The 27952-nt window shown below is 41.3% G+C and overlaps 1 protein-coding gene across 15 annotated transcripts in view; it reads right to left on the bottom strand.

Moving 5' to 3' along the window:
• The window catches only part of ccdc88ab (coiled-coil and HOOK domain protein 88ab), a 350607-nt gene that overhangs the window by 282897 nt on the left and 39758 nt on the right, over positions 1-27952 (bottom strand). For all 15 annotated transcript variants that reach the window (XM_078556951.1, XM_078556946.1, XM_078556945.1 and 12 more), the window contains one exon: positions 12907-12976. In XM_078556951.1, coding sequence (XP_078413077.1) covers positions 12907-12976 — 70 coding nt within the window. The remainder of the gene's footprint in view (positions 1-12906; positions 12977-27952) is intronic.

Raw genomic sequence — 27952 nt, 5'->3', positions numbered from 1 at the left:
GTCAACCTTTGAAGGTTAAAAAAAATGGGGATCACCTTATACGCCCAATATAAACTGTGAGCCACCAGTGTTGTTGTAGGTGGTCGCCATTTTGAAATGTGAAAACGAACTTAACACTGGTATTTCAAATTAAATCGACGTGTCACGCCCTTATTTAATGAAATAATTCTACAAGAATAAATTCAAATCACAATCATAATGTTGTAAAAAACCATCAAATTCATCACCCCCTGCATCCAACTCAAAGAGTTCATCAAATTCATCCTGAGACACTTTGGCTATGACATCACTGTAAGGATCCCACTCTGGATCAGATGTGGCACTTTTGGTTTCATAATTATCCTTCTCCAACAAATCATCCAATGATCTGATGACAGTTTGTGCATTAATAGCATCCCACAATATGATGATGAAACCACACAAAACATCGAGCAGGGCAGCACGAACATTTCCGCTGTGAAGGTTTTTTGCTCCATCAACCATTCACCTATTCCATTTGGTGTGAACATGATCCTTGAAAGGCTTCCTGAGACCCAAAGCTAAAAAGGTGAACTACATACCTATAGTTATAACTTGCTGTTATAACTAGGCTCTTCTTGATCTCATCAGCTACATGGGACCTGAACATATTCCAAAGTAATAATCCGCATTCTTTGCACAGGTCACCTGGACACCTATTTCACATATCACCAATCCATAACTTCACCCCATTTTCATTCATCCAAGCATTGTCATGGGCATGCACCAAAACTCCTGCAGGGAACTTGATTTTCAGCATGGTTTAACTCTTGAAAATTACCATTAGCTTTAATTTAGCTCTGTCGGTTAGTACCACCATGAATCTGGTCTTCCCATGTCCTGTGGTTTTCACTAGAACTATCTTTGAACCTTCATACTCCACAGTTCGATTTCTAAACATATTGGGATATAGAGGTCAGCGAGCAGGGGGGCGGGGCCAGCTCACCGACACGCGGGATGACGTTGGGCGGAACTTCCAACGTCATCCCAGGTCATTTCAATTTTCAGGTTGGCGGGGGCGCAGCCGAATCAGCTGTGCGCCCGCCGACCTGTCAATGGTCAATTGAGGCCATTTAAAAAGTAATTAGACTAGTTAATGGACCTGCCCATCCAACCTTAAGGTTGGCGGGCAGGCCGGAAGCCCTGGCGGGCTTCAGAAAAAGCATGAAACCTCATCCACGGGCAGGATGAGGTTTCATGTAGGTTTTTTAAAATTTGATATAAGTTTATTTAAAAGCGATGGACATGTTAGGGAAATTTCATCTCTCTACATGTACCATTTTTAAATTTGGCGCCGATCTCCCTGAGGCAGCACCTAGCCTCAGGGAGATGAGTGCGCTCTTTCGCACGCATGCATGAAAGAGCACACTCCTGGCTTAGGGAATCTCTCCCCCACCCCGCACAGAGAGCGTATAGCGTTCCCTGGTGGACGTCACACTGGGTGGGCCTTAATTGGCCCGCCCACGTAAAATGGCGGCATGCCCCAATCGGAGGCACACCTGAACACGCCTGCTCCTGACCACCACATCCCCACCCCCCCCCCACTCCCCAATATGGGGGGGAAGAGGGGAGAGAAATTCTTCCCATTGAAATTCATGGGTGTTTCATCCATACTGCCAATGTGATATAATGAGTAATCAGTTCCACGATAGCGTGAAACCAGTTCACGATCATCCACTCAGCCCACTATCGAATGTCGGGAACCTCATTGTAATACACCAGGAGGTCATTATTAGGCCTGCCCAATGTGTTTCACAACAGCACGTAAGCGATGTGCACCTGGGCGGGCTGTACTTTGTTCGGGGCTTCAAGGTTTGTTTGCCTATCTTGCTTTGGTCAGCACTCTCAGTCATCAGCGCCAGGCTTCACAGACAACACCACATCGCTTTTAGGGGAGCTCATGGCTAGTCCCTACTTGCCAGGTCAGCCATATGTGGATGCCTTTTCAATGGCTGCAGGGCTAGGGCTTGCTTGGTGAAGGGAGAGAAGTGGCCTCAGGCAAAGGAAGAGGCAGTAGGACAAGGGTAACCCACGGTATGGTTGCGGGGGGGGTGGCCACATGTTCATCTGTGCAAGTAGCCTCAAGATGGTGAAGGCTGAGAAGGCTGTCTCCAGAGCAGATGATGCCAGATGGACATGTGAGGCTGTATGTGAGAGAATGGATGGTGATGTCTCTTGAGCTGGCAGTGAGTGACATGCCAGTGCATGTGTGATAGGCTTTTGAGAGAGAATTTAGAGTGATGAGATGATTGCCATACCCTGGCTGCTGCATGGATGAGATCATTCATCTTCTATTGGCATTGGATGGCCAACCTCTTCTATGCAGCAGTGGCACTGATCACCACTGCCACTACCTCCCAAGCCTGGTTGGTCACGCTGCTGCCCATCCTGAAGCACAGTGGGGGTAGAGGACATCACAGCAGGCCTCCACAGCATCCAAAAAGGCGTTCCAGTAACGTGTCACTAAATCTGTGGGCTGCGGTATTTTTGCCTTTTGTGGACATCTTCACTGTAGTCATGGACTGGAAGCACAGAGCGCAGCTGGACTTTAAATATGGCGCCTGGCTTGATGAAGCAGTGAGGTGATGGTGTGGCGGGCAAATGCGAGCCCGCCCATCATCAAAACAGCATGTTTCCCAGGAATGCATAACTAATGCGTTGGGGTTTGGGACAATATGGCATGAAAACCCACCATTGTGGCCAACGGGTCAAACGTCATTTTACCCGTTGCTACCGCACCTAGTGTAAATCTGGGACAATTCCACCCGTTGAGTATAAGCCGAAACATGCATTTTGGCACCAAAAAAATTGCATTGTCTTATATACCACAATCTATATGTAAACTAGCATGACTGCATACTACCTCTCATAACAGTTATTGCAGTCCTGCACACACTGGGTTTCAGTGTAACCAGTCCATCTTGAGGTATCACCCCTCTCCTTCAAAAAAAACCTGTTGGCCCCACCACCCTTACAAACTAACACCCCATCTCCAACCTCGCTTTTCTCTCCAAAGTCCTTGGATATGTTGTCACCTCCCAAATCCGTACCCATCTTTCCCAGAACTCCACCTTCAAATCCCTCCAATCAGGTTTCTACCCCCGCCACAGTACCGAAACGACCTTTATTAAAATCATAAATGGGCAGGGGATGGGCAACAAGTACTGGCAAAGCCAGCAATGCCCACAACCCATGAAAGAATTTTTTAAAATGACATTCTCTGACAAAGGCTAACTATTCCTCCTTGTCCTTTTTGACACAGTCTGCAACTTTTGACACAGTTGATCACACTATCCTCCTCCAATGCCTCTCCATGGTCTTCCAGCTGCGGGAATCTGCACTAGCCTCCCGTCCCATTCTTATCTATCTAATCGTAGTCAGATAACCACCATCAATAACTTCATTTCCCATTCACACACAGTTACTTCTGATGCTCCCAAGGATTTATCCTTGGACCCCACCTATTTCTCGTCTATCTGTTGCTGCTTGGCATCATCTGAAAACAAAACGTTAGTTTCCACATGTACACTGATGACACCCAGCTCTACTGCACCACCAGCATCTCTAAATGGTCCAGTGTAGGGACAGGCCAAGTTTGATCTCCTCAGACACGTCAAGTGTGCATGGAGAAGATGGGCTCCAAGTGATATTAAACGATATGAAGGATGAGATATTTGGCCAAAGTGAGGAGTGAGTTTTTAAAATCAGATAGGGACTGAAAGGGATTCATGACCGCAGGAAGCGGATGTAAATTTGATTATCCCGAGCCTCAATGGTACTTGCCTCCTGAGCAAACGGATCATCCTGGCCTGCCTGTTCTGCCCTTTCTCCACATCAGATGAGGAATAATGCTCATCCATATCCTCCTGACACAAGGCCTCCCCTTCTGTAGTGCTCATTTTTTTTCTTTATTCTTCCATGGGAAGAATGCCCATCCCTAATTGCCCTTGCAACGAGTGGCTTGCCAGGCCATTTCAGAGGGCAGTTATGAGTCAACCACATTGCTGTGGGTCTGGTGTCACATGTAGGCCAAACTGGGTAAAGATGGCAGATTTCCTTCCCTAAAGGACATCAGTGAACCAGGTGGGTTTTTATGACAAATCGACAATAGTTGTCATGGTCACCAATACTGAGACTAGCTTTATATTTCAGATTTAGTAATTGAATTTAAATTTCTACCAGCTATCATGGTGAGGTTTCAACCCATATCCCCAAGGGGATTAGCCTGGGCCTCAAGATTACGAGCCCAGTGATATTGGCACTACGCCACCATCTCCCCCAAGGTTGAGCAGAGCATAGCAGACCACGACGATGAGACCCTCACTGCGGCATAGCAGGGCTCTTGCAGAACGTTCGAGGCAACAGAATCTCATCTCGCGGAGGCCAGAGGTCTGCTCTATGATTGCTCGTGTTGACCCACAGCAGGTGTTGTGCCTTTCCTTGGCACAGTCTGAGGGTTCCTTATCAGCGTCAGCAGCCATGCCTTCAGAGGGCAACCCGTGACCCAGAGGATTCATCCCCAAATGTGTGCAGGGACTGGAACAGCATGGCAACTGGGACTAACAAACTATGTATGTGGCATGGCACATCCCAGGAAACTGGGCACACAACTGCAGGGCGTGTTTTCGGTGGTTGCAGACCAGTTGAATGTTGATGCAATGGAATCCCTTCCTGTTTATGAAGCTCACTGGCTAAGGGAGCCTTGATGGTCACAAGGGTGCACTGGATGACATCTTGCATCTGGTGGAATCCTGCGATTGCCCCGAAGCCAATGGACCACTAGGTTTCAGTCCATTTGCACAGTGTCACTGGTCCTGTTACACAAGACATCTGTCACCTCCTTGATACAGCAAAAGACCCCACACATAGTGAATCCCTGGGAAGTGCCTGATGTGTAAAAAAATTATTTCAACAGTTATCTTCGGAGCCAGTGTCCACTGGGGCCTATGCATTACAGCTCAACCTGATGCATGGCCTCACTTGACAGCCATAGTCTTCACCAACACCGTCACTCTGACATCTGCAGGTAGTTTAGATGAGTCTGTACACTCTCAACCATAGTTGGGCCCTTCATGGCACAGCCACCTGCTGCCTGGCCTCTATGCACACTTTTGGGGCTTGCCAGTCAGAGGCTGGCCCTCTTGCTGCTTTCTGCTGCTGTTGCAGTGATGCCTCCAGAACCAGGTTCTGCCTCCACATTGTTCCTCTACCATTTAGAGTACAGGAAGACTGAATGCACAAGTCCCATGGCCATTGGTCTCTCCGTTTCTCAGTGTGCTGCCTTCGAAGTTGACCTTCTCTTTGACCCAGCGGCAATGACCCTCTGCATGCATTGCCAAGAGGCGACCATCACAATCTGCTTCCACTGCTCCCATGAGCCCAAGAAGAGACTACTGTCCTCCTACTCGTGTAAGCCCAACAGCAAACTGCTGTTCCCCTCTTAGAGGCCTGCTGCTACAACCCAGCAATGGCTTCCTCTCTTCCATTACACATGGACAATGAATGAAGACAGCCTTACCAGAGCAGGCTTCCGATGGCGAACCCAAGGCCTTGCCTCAGTGCCACCGACTTTAAGCAGTCAGGGATCTGACTGCCCATGATCCCCACTAGCCGCTCAGCGAATTCTAAACCCTGCATGAAATCGTAAACAATAGCAAGTCTATGAGGCTAATTATCTTGTCAACGAGCTCAACTGTCTCCCACCATGTTGTAGTAGTAACGGTGCCTTGAAGGTTTCCATCGTTGGCAAAACGCAGAACCAACATCATGTCATCCAGGTTCTGGATTGGTGCATGAATGAATGACTAATGGCTGCTACCAGGAAATCAGGCATAGACCTGCACCGTCTACTGCTGTGGTTGGAAACTAGCTGGATGTAGCATCCCATTCTGTTCAGGAAGATGTCAGGCTGATGATGGGGAACTTTAAGGCCAACATGAGTATAGATTCTGCCCCTTGGACTCTGGACAAGCCTGCAATGCATGAAAAGCCCAGTGCTCTCATCCCATTTGCTTGGTCTATTGGTCCAAGGAGAAGTGTCTGTTCCTCCAGCAGGCGCACAGCAGCTTTGTCACTTGATGCCGGAGTTAACAGCAAACTGCAAGATGTCACTCATGCTGTTAAGTTTAATTTATATTTTGTGTTTGGGTGTTCAGATGGATGAAATCCAGTCTTAGTTTAATTTAGAAATTTTTGTGAGCTGGATGCCAGAAAGTCTGGGGCCCTGTTTGTATACATACATTGTTAATGAGGTTTTATAACTCTTAAAGTGAAGTGAAGAGATGGGTTACCATGGGGTTATAGTTTAATGAAGTTAAAAAAGTAGAAAAAACTGGGCTTTTGCCTAGTGACAGGGGTCCAGAGAGACACGGAGAGACAGGGAAACACAGAAGGACAGTCAGTTAGTGTGTGTATAACCAAGTGGAGGCAGAAGGTCTAAACTCTAAGAAATTCTGCAGGCCTGCTGGGGAACAGAGTTTAGGGAACTCATGTTTGTTCTGAAGTTTAAGTAACAATGAGTTTAGATTGCGATTTTTGGGTATCTCAGGGAGAGATACAGGCTGAAGAAAAGCATCTAGTGAATGTTCAGCAGTCCGTCGGAAAAAAAAACTGTTTGAAACTGAGCTAACCCAAGCAAGAAACCTTGGTGCTGAGACAATGGCAAATCTTCACTGGGGTTGTGTGTCTGTAAGGGTTGCTGGATTAAAGGGAATAGTATGAGTTTGAATTAGTTTTCTGGTATCCGTTTTGAAATTTTCCAACTTCTTTGTCTAATGTAATATAGTTCATTTTTCTTGTTTAATAAATGTTTTATTTTGTGTTAACAGTATACTGGTAGACTCTTACGAATGTGTTTAGTAACTGACTTCCATGATTTCAAAATGAAAACAAAGTTTGGATCTACCAAGCCAGGTTTCACTCTGGGATCTGACTTGTTCAGTATTAACATCAGCTGGGATCATAATGTCACCTGTTGCAACCCAGAATACCCTTGTGGTGTAAAAACACAAGGGCTATGCTCTCCATGTCCTGGTTCTGAGTTCCAGTTGTAGCTGCTGTAAGAATCCTGGGGTATCCTTGCTTTGAGTTTTCTTGCTAATTAGCACTAAATTAAATTGTATGACTGACTGTGCATTTATTTATAATTTTGTTACACTTACCCTGTTTTTATTCCTGTTGTGATTTGCTCTGGGCAAGGATGGTTGACAGGTAACAAGATGGAAAATTGTGGTTTGAACCTTTACTGACCAAATGTTTTATCAATCCAAAAAGTGTAAAAGGGGACAAACTTCAGTAGCAATCCAGCAAGACATCTGTTCTCAGCTTTGTTATGAGAGAACAGGGAGATAAACAGCTCCAAGAGGACAGAGAAACAACAGTGCCTTGAATCCTAGACAAGAGACATGGGTGTTAAGGCCAACGTGTTCTCACTCCTTGGCATAGGAATGCCAACTCCCTGTACTGGGGATGGAGCAAAGGAAGCCAATTGCTTGCAAATTTGTCATGACTTGGACAGCACAGATGGTTTAATGCGAGTCTTTACAATTGTTCAATTCAAATGATAGCTTGGCAATGATCAGGTTAAATCAGCCTCCAAAGACTTTGCAGTGTAAAAAAGTACAAGAAGGGATTCTCCAAGCACCAAGATTTGGAGAGGTTTTGCATATTGCATTGACTGGTGCCATGGCATCTGGGACAGAACAGGCATTGTTTATATGGAGATTGTGCTTCTACCCAGAGCATAATGGTAACGCTGTTGCACTTTGATGTACTACTCCAGCATTAGCATGCATCAGGTCTTATTTAAACTGAATAAAATGTAACTACTATCACTAAAAAGGGCCATCACTTCGAATCATTTCAGAGTTTGGGAAAAGGAGTTAAAAGGTTAATTGACTCAGTTATGGACAGGGGCAAACTGAAATCCTTTATTTTTCTTGCCATCTGTCCATAAGCAGAGGTTTTTTAGTTTTGAAATAGACTGTAGTGTGTTTCCCCAAACACTCTGCTTGTGAAGTCAATTTTAAAGTGATTCGCAGCAAACTCTCTTTCAGGTCAAATCAGAAGTATTGCTTATTCATACATTCAAACCCAGGATAGGTTGTCAAAACTACACACACACAAGCACAAATGGGGATAAGAAAGGAGAGTTTTATAACTAGGAATAACTTGGAACAAAAATAGGTAGGGATATTAATTCACATGAATGTTGGAGTCCAGGATGCCAGAGTCCACTGAGGGTCCCTTCACATAGGAGTTAAAGGTCAGGCAGATTCAGCTAGCTAAAAGCAGGAGTTGCTGGATTCCTTTGAAGTTGGTGATGATACAGCAAGATGGAGTTGGTCCACTCTACAGGCAATGGCAGGAATCTTCCAGAGAACCAAGCTTCGAGGAGATTTAAACTTGAAGTAGGCTTTGCTTTGGTGTCGACAGGCTAGATGTTAACAGCAGGCTGTCCTGAAAGTCCAGGAACATGACATTAAAACTTTCCAAAAGGCCAAAGGAGCTTAGATCATGTGGTGTTGCCCCATTAATGAGTCATCTTCAGGTTAACAATCAGTTTCTATGCCTCTGGTCAAAATCCATTGCTCACCTTAGGAGGTAGATGGTGGTTATGAGTACCTCTGCAGGTATAATGAGTTTTGATAGTTCTATCTGTTATAAGTCCAGGCTGGGGAGACAGGCCATCTGCTGCTCCCTTGTTTCCTTGATTACAATGGATGCACACAATGATAGGTGTGAGATTCTACAAGGATTGTTCTGTAATTACTATTGGAAGTTTCCACAACTGTAGCCAACTTGCAAATCATGTGACCTGTAGCAGCCATGCTTTTGGTCCAGCAAAGTCCATTATTAAATAAGCAGAAAGTAAGGTTTAATTTAAGCAGTTCATGGTCTCTTTTCTGTCTAATGGACATGACAATTCCCTGAATCTCAAATTCCAATACTGCAGCAAGTAATGGATCACTGTTACAGTCTTTGCAGTGAAACGCAGGTGTCTCACACAAGTTTTCTTGGTCAGGTTAAGAAATGAAAGTTATTCCCTGAAGACATATTGTGAGTAGGCATTCCTGTGCAATACCCTCTTCCCTCTCCTCCCAGCTGAGCCTATCTTGTGATGTCTTTCATGGCAAGAGCCAACTTACTAGTAGTCTGCTCAATCTGATTTCCAGTGAACCGTCATTTAGTTGGCCACAGCTCCTGCTAGAAACAGGAGGGAGCCTAATGAATATCTGCAAATCGGTGTCAAATAATCTTTGTAAAGACCACTGATACCATTTTTTTTTATATCTCTGCAGGCATGGCTACTGGCATTTTCTAACCCCATCCATAAACCATAGGTAGCAGAAGTCAGATGACAGTCAATTCAAGCCAAAATTAAAGGAATCTGCAGCTTCTCTCACACAACTGCTGGTTAAACTAATCAAGACCTGGCCCATTTCTAACCGAATTTTGCATCAGGGCCCTACAATCTGTGTAGGACCCCGAATTGCATAGTAAAGCAGCTTTACACCCAACTATAGCATTAACTGGACCTTAGGTGTCAATGGGATGGCCAAGGTGCAGAAGCTCCCTGGGCAACAGGGCAATGCATTCAGCAATTACTGGTGCAGAGAAAGCAATTTTCCTTGAAAGGCTGGGCCCCTGCAGTCTGCATCTTTGTCCCTTTCGAGCGCGCTAGGATGCAAGCTTCCCCTCTGGTGAGCTGTTTTCTAGGCTGTTCTTTCTACTGCATTTGCAGTCGCTCACTTGTGCTTGGCAAATCATCCAGTGCAGACCCCATTCGTTCACGATCCATACCAATTTCTATGTGAAGCAAGAGTGCACACTCTGTTTAGGGAGCTATAGGTTACCTTTAAGTAGTAGTATTTGCAGACTGGATTTCCTGCACTCCCAACTGGTGTGCGGCCTGTAAGGAGTACAATTAAGTTGGCAGCTTGTTGATTATATTTAAATGACATCTAACCATGAAAATTGCTCAGCCCTATCACTTCAATTGGAATAGACGCCTGCCCTATTATCCACCTGATCTACAACAGACATGAAAATCAACCTCGGAATACTTTGATACAACATCAATTTCAACAGTATTCCAAACGTACATACAATTTACCACAAAATGATAGATCTCAAATGCAATAGAGCATAGACAGGGAGGGAAAAAAAAGTGCTATTGTGCCCTAATTCTCAGCTTTGGTTTTAAACTATTAAAAGAAACACATGTAGATATAAACAATTACTTGTGTACAAACTAAAGATACAACCAGTTTTGAAAGATAATCAGATTAAACAAGGATACATTAGTCTATTCTTTAACTCCTAGATTGACCAATTATAAAATGGAATCATTTGGAGACTACAAAATATTAAATGAATAAAAGGGAGAGGAGAGAAATTCTTACCTCTATTCTCACTTGAAACTTAATTTAATACTCAATTCTACATTCACATTTAAAATTTACATTACAGGTATAGTAAAACCAGAAACCTCAAGACCAAGTCCATGCCGGATCTTGGATCCTATTGGTTTTCAGATTGGACAGTTCGAGCCAGGTCAGGTCGGGCAGATCAGGCCAAGTCAGTTCAGATTGGGTCAAGAGTTGCTTGGACCAACCAGACCATGGGAGAAGACTGGTGTGTGAAGCTGATAACTAGCCCAGTGCACCAGCGTGCCAATGCAACACCTCACCAAACAAGCCTGAAAATTACGTTACTCAGTTAATAAGAATCAAAATCCATGAATAGGAAATTATAAAATGTCAGTTTTCAGACAGCCAGATTTGAGGCACTGTACCTGTATTCAATTCTTTCCTTGGTCTAAAAATCTGAAACATATTCCCATTTAAGTTTTTCCCTCCAATTAAGACAAACTTTTAAAATTTCTCTTTCTTCCATTTTTAATTTGCAAGTTGCTTGCCACTATTTTTCCATCTTCAACTTAAAGTTTAGTGCATTGAAAATGTCAGTTATCTGCATTTCTGACTTAATAACTAACAGAAAGCACAACTTTCATGAATGAATTGCTAGATAAATCAGTTTGCACCTTTCATGCTGGAAAGCATTTTACTCTTATGCGCTTTTCCACTTTATGACTTTGAATAGGACAAATTAAACTCATGTATGCCTAGCAAGGTCAGGAGGCTATCACAGAACTCTAACTTAAAATATTCAGACAGTCGAGCATTTAACTAATTGAAGTTCCGATCCAATGCTCAAAACACATTAATTAGTATCTTGATTCGTTAACCAACTTTGTCACATCAATCAATATTCCTGAGCGTTAATAGCTTCCATGAACCTCAAATCCTGCTTTATCATGCTCCCGTCGAAATTGTAGTAATCACCAAACTTCATCATAATAACTTTGCCTTATACTCATGGAAATAAAAGACAGTTTTCACGTGAAGACCAAGATGCCATTGAGCCAAAACTCTCATCCCTATGCAAGCTGTGAATGAGGCAACAATATGGAATTAGCAATGACCCTTTAGGAAGGGCTATCGATCGTACAGATGGGAAAGGAAGTGTAAGTGGACAAACCTATGGCTGATGGGGTTTAGTGTGGGAAAGCACGAGACCATTTACTTTGGGCTCAAGAATGATAAATCCTACTATTTTCTAAATGGTGAGAAGCTAGGAACTGTAGAGGAGCAAGGAGATTTGAAAGTTCAAATACACAAATCATTTAACGTTAATAGATGAATACAAAAAGCAAAAAATACTAATGGAGCAATGGCCTTTATCTCAAGAGGGCTGGAATACAAAATGGAGGATGTTATACTTCAGTTACATACAGCCTTTATCAAATCACATCTGGAGTACTGTTTTTGGGCACCACGCCTTAGGGTACTTATATTGGCTTTGGAGGTGGTTCAGTACAGGTTGACCAGAATAATACCAGGCTTTTCACACAAATGGTAGTAGAAATCTGGAATTATTTCCCTCAGCGGATGCTAGAACTATTGCAGTTTTCATGCCCAAGAACTATAGATTTTTGTTAAGCATTGGTACCTAAGGACACAGAGCAAGTTGGATAAATAAAGTTGAGGCACAAATTAGTCATGATTTAACTGAATGGCAGAGAAGGTTTGAGGGACTAAATGGCCTAGTCCTGATGCTATATTCATAATTATGGCATATAATGCAAAGATCACAACATACTCACTCCTGTCTCTCTCAAAAGACTTCATGTACACAACACCAAATGTGGGATTAAAACTAATTGATTTACTTGAGGATATTACATAGAAGCACTAAAACAGCAATATGCAGAATACATTACTTAGAAAACAAAGGTCAAAACGGTTCAGATGGTTAGAAATGCTCTTTGAAAATAACTCTATGTAGTTCAATAACTAACAGGAGTTTTGCTTTAATGTCTTTTGTAAACCTCCATAATGCAATGTTAAATTTAGATGACTACATGACCACAGACTCTACGCAGAACTTTGTCTAACAAATCAAACCTGTCTTTATGCCTTGGGAATCCTTAAACATTACAGGCATGCCTTGCAAATCTGCAAACAGCCCAAAAGCACAAAAAAACTCACCGTGTGGGAAAGGGAGTTAGTCAGGATGTAACAATATTCTTGCAAAAAAATTTCTATTAATTGAATTTGTCTATTCCATTGTCTGTTAATGTGCTAACATTACAAATAATCAAAAAGTCATCAAGCACTTTAGACTGACTTAATTTCCAAAGCAGAGCTGTAATGCAAACGACAGACAGGACAGACATCTGATTGCCAGTTGTTTCTGCAATCAGTTGCAAATATTGACATTTGCCACAGGAAGTAAGGGTTCTGTCCAGATTTACCTTTTAAATCACATTTACTTTGCCATATAACATCACATGATTGTAATACAAATACATAATGAAGAACCTACCTGAGAGGGGGGTTCGGCCCAGGACAAGGACATTTGGAAGAGACATCACAATTAGCTGTTGTAGTGTCTCCTGTAAGTTTTAAGAAAAGTTTTAATCCATATAATACTAACAATAAGTAAATGGAAACAATAAAGAAACAGGCGAACAAGATGGTTTTCTAGAACAGTATGTTGAGGAACCAACTAGGGAGCAGGCTATTTTACAGCTAGTATTATGCAATGAAAAAGGACTAATTAATAATCTCACAAAAGAACCTTTGGGGAAGAGTGGTCATAACATGATGAAATTTTACATTAAGCTTGAAAATGATCTGGTTCACTCCAAAACTAAGGTCTTAAAGATAAACAAGAGAAGGTACGAGGGGCAGGTTGGCTGTGGTGGATTGGGAAAATAAATTAAAAGGTATGACAGTAGACAGGCAAGGGCTAGTATTTAAAGAATTAATACATGCTTTACAACAAATATACATTCAAGGCACTAAAGCCCAACAGGTAAAAGTGAGTCAACTGTGGCTAACAAAGAAAGTTAAAGTATGTATTAAGTCAAAGGAAGAGGCTTATAAAGTTGTCAAAAAAAGTAGTAAGCCTGAGGATTAGGCACATTTTAGAATTCAGCAAAGGAGGCCAAGAAACTGATAAAGAAAGGGAGTATGGAATGTGATTGTAAACTAGCAAGAAACATAAAAACTGTAAAAACTTCTATAGGTATGTAAAAAGGAAAGAATTAGCAAAGACAAATGTGAGTCCATTACAGGCACCGACAGGAGAATTTATAATGGAGAATAAGGAAAGCGTAGAGAAGTTAAATAATTACTTTGTGCATCTTTCTTCGTGAAGGCAGACAAGAAATATCCCAGAAATAATAGAGAACCAGGGGAATAGCAGGAGTGAGGATCTGAAAGAAATTAGTATAGCAAAAAAATAGCACTGGAGAAATTAATGGGATTGAAAGTTGATAAATCCCCAGGACCCAATGATCTACATCTCAGTGTTGAAACAGGTGCCTACAGAAAGAGTGGATGTATTGATAGTCATCTTTCAAAATTCTAGAGATTCTGGATTCTGCAGATTGGAATGTTGCAAATGCAACCGTTTAAGAAAAAAGGGGGAGAGAAAACCTGGAACTACATATCTATCAGCCTGACATGAGCAGTAGGGAAAATACTATAATCTATTATAAAGGGTTGTCAAGAAGATATATTAATTCTCAATATTATTGGAATTTATTGTAAAATAGAGTAATAGTGGAATGTGTCTATTTGTGTCTGAGAGACTTAATTAGTCTGGGTGCTTTGATCCAAGCAAAAGTTTGGTCTGAAATGTTAATTAGGTAAACATCGGTAAGTTTAGAAACATAGGTGTCAAGGGAACAGTTGCATTTTTAAATAAATCAGACTAGATTGTTTTCAAAGGAGGAGTGAAATGTGTCACCTAGCCAAGTGAAGTTTAGAAACAGTATGATTACTTTTCCCAAAGATTACTGGTAAAACTTAATGCAATGAGAGAGTTTTATTATCAGGGAGATAAAATCCAAAGACATAGTGAAACAATGGGTATTTGCATTAAAAGAGGAAGATACACAAAAAAAGACTGTTTGTAAGGGAAGGCATTTTTAAGATCTTACAAGTGTGTGAAAATCCTTCAGCATCCATGCCTCAAGCTGCTGTCTTCAAAGGACTGAAGTTAAGAAACCTCGCTTGCAATTCGACTTGTTCAGGGTTTTGTGTTTCTTTGCCTGGGTCTTTTAAATTCTATGTGCTTTACTGTTACCTTAACGAAAGTGTAACTTGAAGTTAAATTGATTAGGGGATTTAAAAGTCATCATAGTACTAATTTGTAGATCTATGTATGTATTTAAAATCATTTCTCTTATGGACAAATGTTTAATCTAATTTTACAAAAGCCTATAAGACTTGGTGGTTTTATTACTATTGAATTCAAGGCATGCACTCAAAATTTATACAAATTGAAAATTAGTTGTGATAGTTGTTTCAAGTTTCCCTCTGGGATTTGAACCGCTCAGCATTTACCATCTAATGTGTCATAACAGGGTGTGATATTAGAAAATAATGATTTGAGTAGACAGTCAAAATGGATTTATAAAAGGAAAATCATATTTGACAAACATGATCGAGTTTTTTTTGAGGATGTTACTAGCAGAATAGATAAGGGAGAACCAGTGGATGTGGTGTATTTAGATTTTCAGAAGGCTTTTGATAAGGTCCCACAAAAAAAAGGTTAATAAACAAATTAGAGCACATGGGACTGGAGGATGGGGGGTAATATACTGTACTGGTATTGATTGAGGATTGGTTAACGGATAGAGAACGCAGTAGGAATAAGCAGGTCATTCTTATGTTGGCAGGCTGTGACTAGTGGGGTACTGCAAGGATCAGTACTTGGGCCCCAGCTGTTCACAATCTATATCAATGATTTTGGATGTGGGGGGCCAAATGTATTTTTTCCAAGTTTGCGGATGACACAAAACTAGGTCAGAACATGTGTTGTGAGGATGATACAGAGGCTTCAAGGGCATTTGGACAGGCTCAGTGAGTGGGCAAGAACATGGCAGAAGTGTGGAAGTTATCAACTTTGATAGGAGGAATAGAGGTGCAGAATATTTCTTAAATGGTGAGAGATTGAGAAGGGTTGATGTAGCGGTGGGGGTGTGTGGACTTATACTCAATAACTTGTGTTATTAAACTGGACTTGTAGGTTGCCCTAGGATGGAGAAGGAAAACAACAAATATCATAATGCCATGTTCGCTCTCCTAATTGATCTCTTCAAGCCTCTGGTGTAAGCAAATAGCTTGGTGTCAGTAAAAGATAGGATCTGACACAAATATGATGGCCTGTCTTGACCAAATAGTCCACTGACATTCAAATTACAACCTTCAACAAGCAAGTATGTCAGTTTGACAAGATACTAGAGGGCCACCAGTTCTGATAAGAGTATACCTTCAAATCCATAAAGGTAACAAGGTGAATAGTAGAAAAAAAAGTACATACAAACATATGTTTTAAATAAATTATATATGTCTGTTTTATATCTCTCACACGCACATATAATATGAAATAAATACATGAAAATTCGGTCCTAGTTTTTGAAGTAAGTCTATACTATTGGTTAGAGTCAGGCCAGGTTTCATAAGAAAATAGGCCTGAATGCCATGCTTTCTGACACAGTTTGGGACAATTATGACTTTAGCCCTTCCCGCTTAAAAAAAAATGGTTCATTTTCTATCCAATATCGAGTCTTAGATATAGCACAAGACAGAAACAGACCGCTTTTGCTTTTTTGTTTGCAGATTTGTTTTCCATTTGTTAAGATTCATAAAACATGATCAAGAATGTCAAGCAACGGACAGGTGTGCTTGTGGTGCGTCATGTCCATTAGGAACTGAAGTGATTTCCCAAATGTATTTTACTCCATAACATTATAGCTAGCAGAATAAGTCTTCATCCCATTGATCTGACATAATTGATCCTAGGCCCAGAGATAAAAGATCATTGTGCTAACCCATTATCCCACCTTGCAGCTTTAATAGCCAAAATTTATGTACAGATGCAATTCAGCAAAGTTAATTGTTGGAATGACTGGTGACATTAATCAGTTAACAATTAATGAGTGAATTTTTTTTTAAAAATCAGGCAAAGCAGAATTCGTGATAATGTGAGCTATTCAGAATTCCAATTTTGCACAAGTGAAGAAAAAATACTTAACTTTTATGGTTTAATTCTACTGACATTCTGCAGGAAGCTAAATGCGTATAAATAATATACCACCCTTTCATTTACCAGGCTGCTTTTGTTTTACAGCAATTTTCTCTCAAAAGAAAATTACATACCCATCATCATTATCCAACAAACCTCTTCCACCCCATAATCTCCACTATCTGATGCCACTAATCTCACGATTTTCTCCAAGTTCTTTCCTCTACAAGCAGTTTAAATCTAATGGAAACACCATTGTTCATTTAACATCAGGTTGCCAGCATCATTAGACAAGCAAAATGGCTAAGCCTGTAATAGAGGCAGCTAAAATGCCACCTACTGAGGTCTTAAAACAGCTGCAGGAGAAGCCAAGTATCACAAATAAGACCCAGAGGTATAGTGAAGCAGAAAAATCAGATCTAATTTTTTTGTTTAGCATTAAAGATGCTTAAGTGCTTTGTAGCTACTGTTATCATTGCTCCAGTTTCCAATATCAGTGCTCCAAGCTTAATTTGTATTTTCTTGTAGTGCTGTGTACTTGTTCAGCTTTAAAGGGAATAGTAGATAGGTCACAGGTCTGATCCCTGATCCCTTTAATAACTTAATAGATGAATGGAATCATCCTGATAAATAAAATTGGAATTGCATCAACTTACGGGTTAAGGGCAAAATCTACCATTTGACATAAATTTCAGACTCAAGGTATTTTAATTGCTGGGATTCATTTACGTTCACCAGTTAGCACCCAGTCTGAAATGAGCGGAAAGCAGCATATCACTGAACTGCTTTCCACACTATTCCTGTTGAATGAGGGGAGTTAAAGTTTACCCCTATATTTTGACTAGTTTTTTTATGTTTTTGGATCTGTCCAGGCAACAGGTGGATTGTTGCAAATGATGGAAATAGATGGTGTAAAAATAAAGCTGCAGGCAGTTACAATGAAAAAATTGCAAGGGAAGGTTGTCTAGCAGAGTTAGAATAGCGTGTGTAATTTAAGGATCATCATCATTCAAAGGATATTTGAACAATGATGTACAGCATAGCAGTTGAGTCTTAACTGGGCTCTGAAATGACCCAGCAAGCCACTAAGTTGAATCAAACTGCTATAAAAACGTTGAAGAATAAAAATCGGACAAAGCACCCAGAATCAACCTAAGCACTAGATAGTCAAAGGCATGCCCTTGTAAGTCCTCCTCACTGACATCAGGGGTGCCAAAATTGGAAGGTCTGTCCCACAGGCATGTCAAGCAACAGCCTGACAGTCATATTCACAGAATTATGCCTTTCAGCCAATGTTGCAGATGCCTCCCTCACCATTCCTTGCCATGTCTTACCCCACCAGCAAGACCCAACAGAGGTGAGGGCGCAGTGGTATACAGGCAGGAGGAAGTGGCCCTGGCAATTTGATGCTTACTCTGGACCCCAAGAAGTCTCAAGGCATCAAGTCAAACATGGGCAAGGAAACCTCCTGCTGATTACCATCAGTGTCAGCTGCGCCTTAGTTGGTCACACTCATGCCTGTTGTGGGTTCAAGTCTGACTCCAGGGTTTGAGCACAAAAATCAGCTAACAGTACAGTATCGAGAGAGTGCTACACTGTCAGAGTTACTGTCTTTCTGATGAGATATGAAACCGTGGCCCTGTCTGCTCTCAAGTGGATGCAAAAAAAACCTCATGGTACTATTGTGAAAAAGAACTGGAGATTTATCCCCAGTGATCAGGCCAACATTTATCCCTCAATTAACAGCACACAAATACATTATCTAATCATTTTCACATTACACAGAAGTTCCCACAAACAGCAATAAGTGGCTACTACATTTTCTACATTACAAAGTGACTACACTGTTGAATACCACTTGGAAGAAGCACCACAGGCAGCAAGAGCACAGAATTTACTCAGGGTGGGTAACTTTTAACATCACCACGACTGATGAAGCTCCTGGAGTCCAGAAGGATGTATCTGTCAAAATGGATTTGTAGCAGGTGGTGAGAACACCAACAAGAGGGAAAAACCTACCTGAACTCATCCTCACCAGTCTACCTGTTGTAAGTGCATCCATCCAATAGGAGTGACTATCTCCACAAGGACTATGCCGTAAAGACCCAAATTCACACTGAGGGCATGCTCCATCATGTTGGCATGGCCCTACAACCATGCTAAATGGGATAGATTCAAACAGATCTAGCACTTCAAAACTGGCCATTGACGAGGTGCTGTGGGCCATCAGAAGCAACAGAATTGTATTCTACCACAATCTGTAACCTCATGGCCTGACAGATCTCTCATTCCATCAAAGCTAACCTTAGTTCAATGAGGAATGTAAGAGCAGAAGCAGCACCAGGGTTACTTTAAAATGAGCTGCCAACCTGGTGAAGCTATAACACAAGACTACAAACATATTAGACAGAAGAAACAACACATGAAAGACAGAGGCAAGCAATCCCACAGCCAACGGATCAGAACAAAAGTTCTGCAATCCTGCCACATACAGTCACAAATGCTGGACGACAATTAAACAACTAATGAGAGGAGGAAGCTCCACAAACATCCCAGCTTCAATGATGGCAGAACCCAGCATGTCAGCAGAAAAGGTAATGCTGAAGCATTTGCAAACATCTTCAGCCAAAAGACTCAGGCGGACGATCCATCTCAGTTTCCTCCTGATGTCCCCAGCATTGCAGATGCCAGTTTCCTGCCAATTCAATTCACTCCATGTGATATCAAGTAACAGCTTTAGGCACAGGGTACAGCAAAGGCTATGGGCTACGACAACATCCCAACCGTAGTGCTAGAGACAAATCTCATTTCTAGCCAAGCTGTTGAACCACATGATAAAATTACCAATGCCCACAAAAAGCAGGATAAATCCTATATGGCCTATTACTGTCTCATCATTCTACTCAGTCAACAGCAAAGTGACAGAAGGCATTATCAACAGTAAAATTGAGCAGCGTTTACTCAGCAATAACCTGCTCACTGATCCTCAATTTGGCCAGGATCCCTCCATTCCAGATCTCATTACAGTTTTGGCCCAAATATGGACAAAGTTGAATTTCACAGGTGAGGTGAGATGAGAGTGATTACTCTTGAAATCAAGGCAGTTTTGGACCAACTGTGGCAAGAAGGAACCCTAGCAAAATTAAAGTCAATTGGAATTACTGGTTAGAGTCACACCTAGCATAAAGGAAGATAGTTTGAGGCAATCATCTCAGCTCCAGGATATTTGTGCAGAAGTTCCTCCGGGCAGTGTCCAAGACAAAACTATCTTCAGCTATTTCATCAAATGGCCTTTCCTCCAATAAGGTCAGAAGGACGTTCAATGACGACTGCAGGGTGTTCAACTCCTCAAATACTGAAGCAGTCTGTGCTCTCGTGCAGCAAGACAGGGACAATATTCAGGTATGGGCTGATAAATGGCAAGTAACATTTGCACGAATCAAGTGCTAGGCAGTAATTCTCATAATATTATTGCGATTTATTGTAAAAGTAGGTTAATAGTGGGGTTTGGATAGTTTGTGTGTGTGTGTGTGTGTATGTATGTGTATGTGTGTTTGTGTGTGGGACTTAACTGAAATGGAGACATCTGGTCTGGAGGCTTTGACTCATCAAAAGGAAGCTAGGTCTGAAATGCTAAAGAGAATCTAAGGAGAAGAGGCTAAAGGAGAAGAGGCTAAAGGAGAAGAGGAAAGCATTGTAAGATCTACCAGAAGTGTGAAAAGCCTCCAGTATCTGTGCATTAAGCTGCTGTCTACACAAACCGAAGCTGGGGAACACCACTTTGAATTCTACTGTCCATGGTATTGTGTTAATTGCCTGGATCTGTTTAAAACTTTTTTTTTTAAACTATTGCCTTAACAGGAGTGTAACTGGAAGTCAGATTAATTAAGGATTTTAGGAGTTATTATAGTAGTAATTTGTAGACCTATGTACATGCTTGAAATCTTTTCTTAATAAAGGTTTAACTTAGTTTTCAAAAAATCTAAGTCTTGGTGGACTTGTTACTATTGAATTCAGGACACACTTCTCAAAATAAATATAAATTGCAAAACCGTTGCAATAGCAGGATCGGGTTTCCCTCGTGGGTTCGATCTGCCTGGCACACATCATTTGTTGCGTCATAACAATGGCTGAGATGCTAATAAGTACTTTGCATCGGAGTTTGCCAAGGAAGAAAATGCTGCCCAAGTCTTAGTGAAAGAGAAGGTAGTTGAAACACTGGATGAGCTAGAAGTTGATAAGGAGGAGGCATTAGAAAGGCTGTCTGAACTTGCCAGTTAGCTTAACCTCAGTGGTGGGAAAGCTTTTTGAACAATATCCAGGACAAAAGTAACAGTAACTTGGACCAAATTGAATTAATTAAGAAAAGCCAGCATAGATTTATTAAGGCTAAACAGTGTTTAATGAATCATAGAGCTTTTTAAAATGAGGTTGATGAGGGTAATGCGATTGATGTGGTGTAACTCTTTCGAGTACATTCACAGTTCTTGGTTTCCGGGAGTGGGACATGAACCCACAACCTTCTGATTCAAAGGCGAGGGTGCGATGAACTGAGCCACAGCTGACACCTCATTGATGTGGTGTAACTCTTTCGAGTACATTCACAGTTCTTGGTTTCCAGGAGTGGGACATGAACCCACAACCTTCTGATTCAAAGGCGAGGGTGCTATGAACTGAGCCACAGCTGACACCTCATTGATGTGGTGTACGTGGACATCCAAAAGATGTTCGGTAACGTGCCACATAACAGGCTCGTCAGCAAAGTTAAGGGACAGTGGCAGTGTGGGTATCAAGGTAGTTGAGCAAACAGTTGTTTTTTTTGGACCGGAGACAGGTATACAGCGTGTTCCGTATGGGTCAGCATTCGGACAACTCTTTTTCTTTATCTGTATTAACGATCTAGACTTGATGTGCAGGGTGCAACTTCAAAATTTGCAGATAGATCACAATACTTCCAAGTTTTGTGCTATGAGGACGATACTGATAGACTTCAAGAAGACTTGGGCAGGCTGGTGGAATGGGTGGACACGTGACAGATGCAATTTAATGGGAAGTGTGAAGTGATACATTTTGGCTAGAAGAACGAGGAAAGGCAATATAAAAGGATGGAATTCTAAAAGGGGTGCAGGAGCAGAGGAACTTGGTGTATGTGTACAAAAATCATTGACAGAGCAGGTTGAGAAAGCTGTTAATAAGGCATACAAGAGCCTGGGCTTTATAAACAGAGGTATAGAATACAAAAGCAAGGAAGCTTTGGTGAACCTTTATAAAACACTGGCTTTGCCTCAAATGGAGTACTTGGTCAATTCTGGGCACTGCACTTTTGCAAAGATATGAGGCCATCCATTAGAGAGGGTTCAGACAAGATTTACAAATGGTTCCAGGGGCGAAGGACTTCAGTTACGGCATAGATTGGAGAAGCTGGGAATGTTCTCCCTTGGGAAGAGAAGGTTGAGAGGAGATTTGACAGAGGTGTTCAAAATGATGAGGGGTCTGGACAGAGTAAATGAGGAGAAGCTAGTTCTCAACACTTCTGCCAAAGGGAGCAGAGGGCACAGGTTTATGGTGACTTCGCAAAAGAACCAGAGGCTGCATAAGAAAATTAATTTTTTAATGCAATGATTTTACGCAGATTTGGATCTGCAATGCACTGCCTGAGAGAATGGTGGAGGTAAATTCAATTATGGTGTTCAAAAGGGTACTGTTAATTATCTGAAGTGAAAATAAATTACAGCGCTACGTGAAAAAGGTGGAGGAGTGAAACTTGCTGAGTGCTCTTGCAGAGAGCAAGCATGGGCAAAATGGATTGAACTGCCGACTTCTGTGCTGGAACCATTCTATGGTTCCACGCGATCTAAAATGGTAGTGCTTTCTCTCCACATATGCCTTCTGAATGTTTCCAGCAATTTCCGTTTTTAATTCAGGTTTCCAACATCCGCAGTATTGGGCTTTAGCGATATAAAATTTAACACCTAGGGGTCTTCAGTTGGGGCTGTAGGCTCCATGTAACACACAAAAAAATGGTCTGGGGATTCTTTCATGAGGGTCACAATAACATTGGGACAACTATAAATAACTGAATGGGGTTGGGAAATTTCAAAGTGGACTGTGACCAGGTTGGTAAAGTCAGGGGTTAATTTAGTGCAGAATCTGCAGGGCACATAAGTGAGGCTTAAGGGAAAAAAATACTTTAGTGTGGCCAATGGATAGGTCCATGGTAGTCCTAAAATTAACATCAGGGTTGAAAGAGAAGAAAGTTCTGCAATTATAATTTGAACCAGAGGGAAAAGCTTGTTTAAAAAATGCCACATATTTTATAAAGCTGGCAAATTTTAATTGAACTGGCAAGTGAAAGCCAAGACAGAGCAAATAGAGCACTTTGGATAGCAAAAAATGGCTTGGAAAGAACCACTGCCACAGTGCCATCCAGCACATTATATTTGGCAAAGGGAATTTCCATTATCGTTGCTGATCTTGAATGATATCATAAAAGCTTTACACAAAAATCCTCACACCACAAATTCAAGTTTTTTGAGACAACTGAAGTATGACAAATGCAATTTTTAATATTTTACAAAGTCAAAGAACAGTAGGTTTAGAGACTGCCTGCTTGAATGGTGCTGACTTAGTAGTCAAATTGTTTTAAGCAAAATAGATCCCATAGGAACAGAAATTAAAGCTGAATAATGTGCCAGCTTTCAACATGACAAATGTTTATATCAGAAAGATATAATGTTCTTGGAATTTTTTGTAAAATAGTGGTATATGTGTAAGACTAAGTTGGATTTGATGTATTAGAAGATAAGTTAGGCTTGAAATGTTAAGTCGGTAGACATGTGTGAAGTTTAGAATGTAAGGTGTAAAAGAACATTTGCATTTTAAAATAAACCAGACTACATGGTTTTCAAGGGAGGGGGGAAAATGTGTCACCTACCCAGGTGAAGTTCAGAAATAGTGCGTTTATTTTTCCCAAAGATTACTGGTAAAATTGTTATGATCAGGGAGGTAAAGTCCAAAGGCATAGTGAAACAATGGGAATTTGCATTCAAAGGGGCAAATATGTATAATGTAGAGAAGGCGGCATGTAAAGGCAGGCATTTAAGATCTAACAAGTGTGAAAAGCCTTCAGCATCTACACCTCAAGCTGCTGTCTACAACAAACTGAAGTTAAGAAAACTCACTTTGAATTGGGTTGTTCAGGGTACCATGTTTCTTTGCCCAGGTCTTTTAAAATCTGTGTCTTATTGTTGCCTTAACAGATGTGTAACTTGGAGTCAAATTAATTTGGGGATTTAGAAGTTATTATAGTAGTAATTTGTAGATATATGTAATTGCTTAAAACCATTTCTTTTATTAATAAATGTTTAACCTAGTTTTGAAAAAACCTATAAGGCTTGGTGGTCTTATTACTACTGAATTCAAAGCCCACATCTCAAAACATACAAATTGCAAAAACAGCAGTGGCAGTTGTTTCAAGTTTTCCTTTGGGATTTGAACAACTCAGCATTTAGCAGCAGCTGTGCCACAACATAGGTGGGGGCTCTTTGTGGGATATATCTGAAATTCTTTGATTGGGTTGGAGTTGGTGAATCTTAAGGTTACGAGTACAAGAAGCACTTTGAATTCAGGAGTTGGTGTGAAGTTTTGTTTTGAAGTGGTGAGAATGCAATATGGCTTTGGCAGTTGCTCAGACTTGTCTGGGGGTTGAAGTTATAACTTTAGCTGGTTTACAAAAGGTAACTAAAGTTATTAAAATTGACATATAAATTACAATTGGGCTACCTGCAGGGGCTAAGAAAGCAGATATAATTGGAGGTATAGCACAGCATTTAAAGTTGGAAGTGACACCTGACACTAGTGAGTCACAGCTGGAGGTACTGAGACTTCAGTTAGAAATTAAGAGGCTTGAATTTGAACAAGCAAAAGGAACTGAGAAAACTTGAATTGGAGGCAAACGAAAAGGAAAAAGAATTGTAAATGAAAAAAACTGGGATTAGAGACAGCAGAATAAAAAGGGAAAAGTGAGATTATTTCAAAAAGAAATGGAAATGCAAAATCTGGATTTCCAGAGGGAAAAGTTAGCATTGGAAGAGAGGTGGAAGGAAAAAGGCAGAAGATCGGCTTAAAAAGCTGGATTTTTAAAAAGGAGACATCAGATGCTGAAGAACGTTCTGCTGATGAAAAAAGCCTTAATCTAAAACCCAATGGAGAGATGTTTAAATTTGTACAAGCTCTTCCAAAGTTTGAGGAAAGAGATGTGGAAGCATTCTTTATTTCATGTGAGAAGATAGCTAAACAAATGAAATGGCCACAAGAAAACTGGACATTATTGTTACAATCCAGGTTGGTCGGTAGCGCACATGAGGTTTATGCTTCACTCTCAGAAGAAATGTCAGTGAACTGTGTGCTAAAAACAGGCTATTTTGAGTGCATATGAGTTGGTTCTTGAGGTGCACAGGCAAAAATTTAGGAATATGAGACAACAGCCTGGGCAAACTTATACTGAGTTTCAAAGGGTAAAACAAGTAATTTTGACCAGTGGATCCAGGGATTGAAGTTAGAAACAACATATGCAGCTCTTAGAGAAGTAATTCTTTTGGAAGAATTTAAAGACTCAATCCCTTCAGTAGTGAGGACTCATGTGGAGGAACAGAGTTCAAACAGTAAGACAAGCAGCAGAGATAGCTGATGATTATGAGTTAGTTCATAGAGCTAAACGTTTTCTTTGTCAGCCTTTTAAATCAGAAAAGGATAGAAAGTGGGAAGGTGAAAGGAAGGTGGGTAGTCAGGGAAGAGGAGTAGCTGGAAGTTCCCAGGAAGTTTTTTCTCAGAATAAAAAAAGGTCTGAGGGTAGAAGTGACATTCGAAAATTGAGGTGTTTTCTTTGTAATAAGTTGGACATATGAAATCAGTGTGCTTGAAATTGCAGGGAAAATCTGTTGGAATTACTGGGATGCAAAAAAAGTTCTGGAAGTAAGAGTACCGTGGGTTCTGAGGTGTAGGCACAGGAAAAAATGGTGGTTTGTGTACAGGCAAAACAAGGAGAATCAGAGAAAGGTAAAGAAGTGGGAATGTGTTCACAATTATCCAAGAGATTGTGGACAAGCAGGTTCAGAAATATTTAAAGATTTTGTGTGTGACGGTAAAGTCTTTCCATGTGTACAGGATAGAGTAGGTAAAGGTGTTAAAATTTTAAGAGGCGCAGAGGCTAGCCAATCCTTAATGTTGTGGGATAGTGACATTTGTTGTTCAGATGGAGTACTGCAGGAACAGGTGATAATAAGTGGGGGTCATGGAGATGCCAAACCTATTCCATTGTGGAAGATAAATTTAAAAAGTAAGTGGAAAACAGGTGATGTGATCATTGGAGTAGTGGAAAAATTGCCCATTGCAGGGGTTCCATTTATTCTGGGTCATGATATTGTTGGGTCCCAGATGTGGGTGATGCCTATGGTAGTTGAGCAGCCTGTAGAATTGTTCTAAACTAAGTGTTGCAAAGAGAGCAGCCTGGATTGTTTCCAGATTGTGTGATAACAAGATCGCAGGCTCATAGGTTGAAACAAGAACAACAAAGGCAGGGAGAAGCTGTGGAAATCCACTTAACTGATACTGTGTTTGATAAGGTTATTCAGAAAGAAAGACTGGAAGACAATTCAGCTGAAGTGTTTAACTCAAGGGGGTTAATTGAGTTACAGAAAAAGGTTTTGCAAATAAACATTGATGTCAGACAGCTTACTCAGAAGCAGAGGCAAAATGTATCCTAGAATGTTATTACCTTCAGGATAATGTGATAATGAAAAAATGGGGGCCTTATCATGCTTCAGCAAATGAAAGCTGGAGGGAGGTGCATCAGATTGTAATACCATTTAGATATAGAAATGAGATTCTGAGGACAGCTCATGAAATTCCAATGGGGGGACATTTAGGAATTAGAATGATACAGGCGAAGATACCGTGCCGTACCACCTGTCCCTTGTGGGAAAATTTATGCAGAGAAACACCTTTGACCACAAGTCCATCAGGCAGTGGTCGGCACGTAATGTCTTAGAGGCCCTGAGGGAAAAGGAGAGGGTGGATCCGGTGGGATGGTTCCTGAGCAGACTGTCAAAGTCAAAGTCATTTGGCAGAATGCCTCATCGCCAGAACTTTCCAACAAGCACCAAGACCTAGCTTGGCTGGTGGTGAGAAAGGCCCTCCCCGTCAGATCCTTCCTACACGCCAGGAGTCTCACCCCCTCGGCACGTTGCCCTCAAGGTGGCTGTGGTGGGAAGAGACCGTTGTTCACCTCCTGGTGGATTGTGCCTTTGCAAAGAAGGTCTGGAGAGAGATGCAGTGGTTTCTGACGAGGTTCACCCCAAGCAGTTCTGTGACACAGGACTCTGTGCTCTACGGGCTGTTCCCGGGGACACACACCAAGGCAAACATCAACTGCAGCTGGAGGATCATCAACTCGGTGAAAGATGCTCTTTTGTCTGCCCGAAACTTGTTGGTCTTCCAGCGCAAAGAGTTGTCCCTGACCCAGTGTTGCAGACTAGCACATTCCTAAGTCCAGGACTACGTGCTGAGGGACGCACTAAAGCTTGGGGCAGCCGCCGCAAAGGCGCAATGGGGAAGGGTCGCTGCTTAAGACCTTTCTGCCACAGTGCACCGAGGGACTGGGAACTGTTTAAATCCCCTCGGGCTGTACAGCTCAAAATGAATGTCTGCAAATGATTGTAATATTCATTTATTGTATTGATGCTCCTCGTGATACACATTGTAAAAGTTGAACCTGATTGTATTTTTGTGGTGGTGATTTTGAAATGGTTTGAAATGTTGTTAAAGATATTTTGTGAACAAAGTATATTTTTGCAAAAAAAAAGATACAGGCGAAGATACAAAATCATTTTTTGTGGCCTGGATCGCATAGGGAAGTAGTCAAATAACGTAGAACATGTCACACATGTCAGGTGGTAGGGAAAACACAAGCAGTGATTAAGCCTGCACCTTTAATTCCAATTCCATCATTTGAAGAACCTATTACTAGGGTCATGATTGATTGTGTAGGTCCCCTCCCTAAGACTAAAAGTGGAAATCAATACTTTCTGACAATAATGGATAATAATGCCTACCAGATTTCCTGAAGCAATACCTTTGAGAAATATTTCAACAAGGAAAATTGTGGAAGAGTCAACTAAATTTTTTTACAAGATGTGGTTTACCTCAAGAAATACAATCAGATCAGGGTTCAAATTTCATGTTACAGCTGTTTAAGGAAGTAATGAACAGTTTGGAGATAAAACAGTTTAAGTCAACAGCTCATCACTCAGAGTCACAAGGGGCTTTGGAAAGA

Source organism: Cetorhinus maximus, chromosome 14, assembly GCF_964194155.1.
Source record: "Cetorhinus maximus chromosome 14, sCetMax3.hap1.1, whole genome shotgun sequence".
In the NCBI taxonomy this organism is placed as follows: Eukaryota; Metazoa; Chordata; class Chondrichthyes; order Lamniformes; family Cetorhinidae; genus Cetorhinus; species Cetorhinus maximus.
The sequence above is the reverse complement of the archived record's forward strand: the minus strand, read 5'-3'. Positions and strand labels throughout refer to the sequence as shown.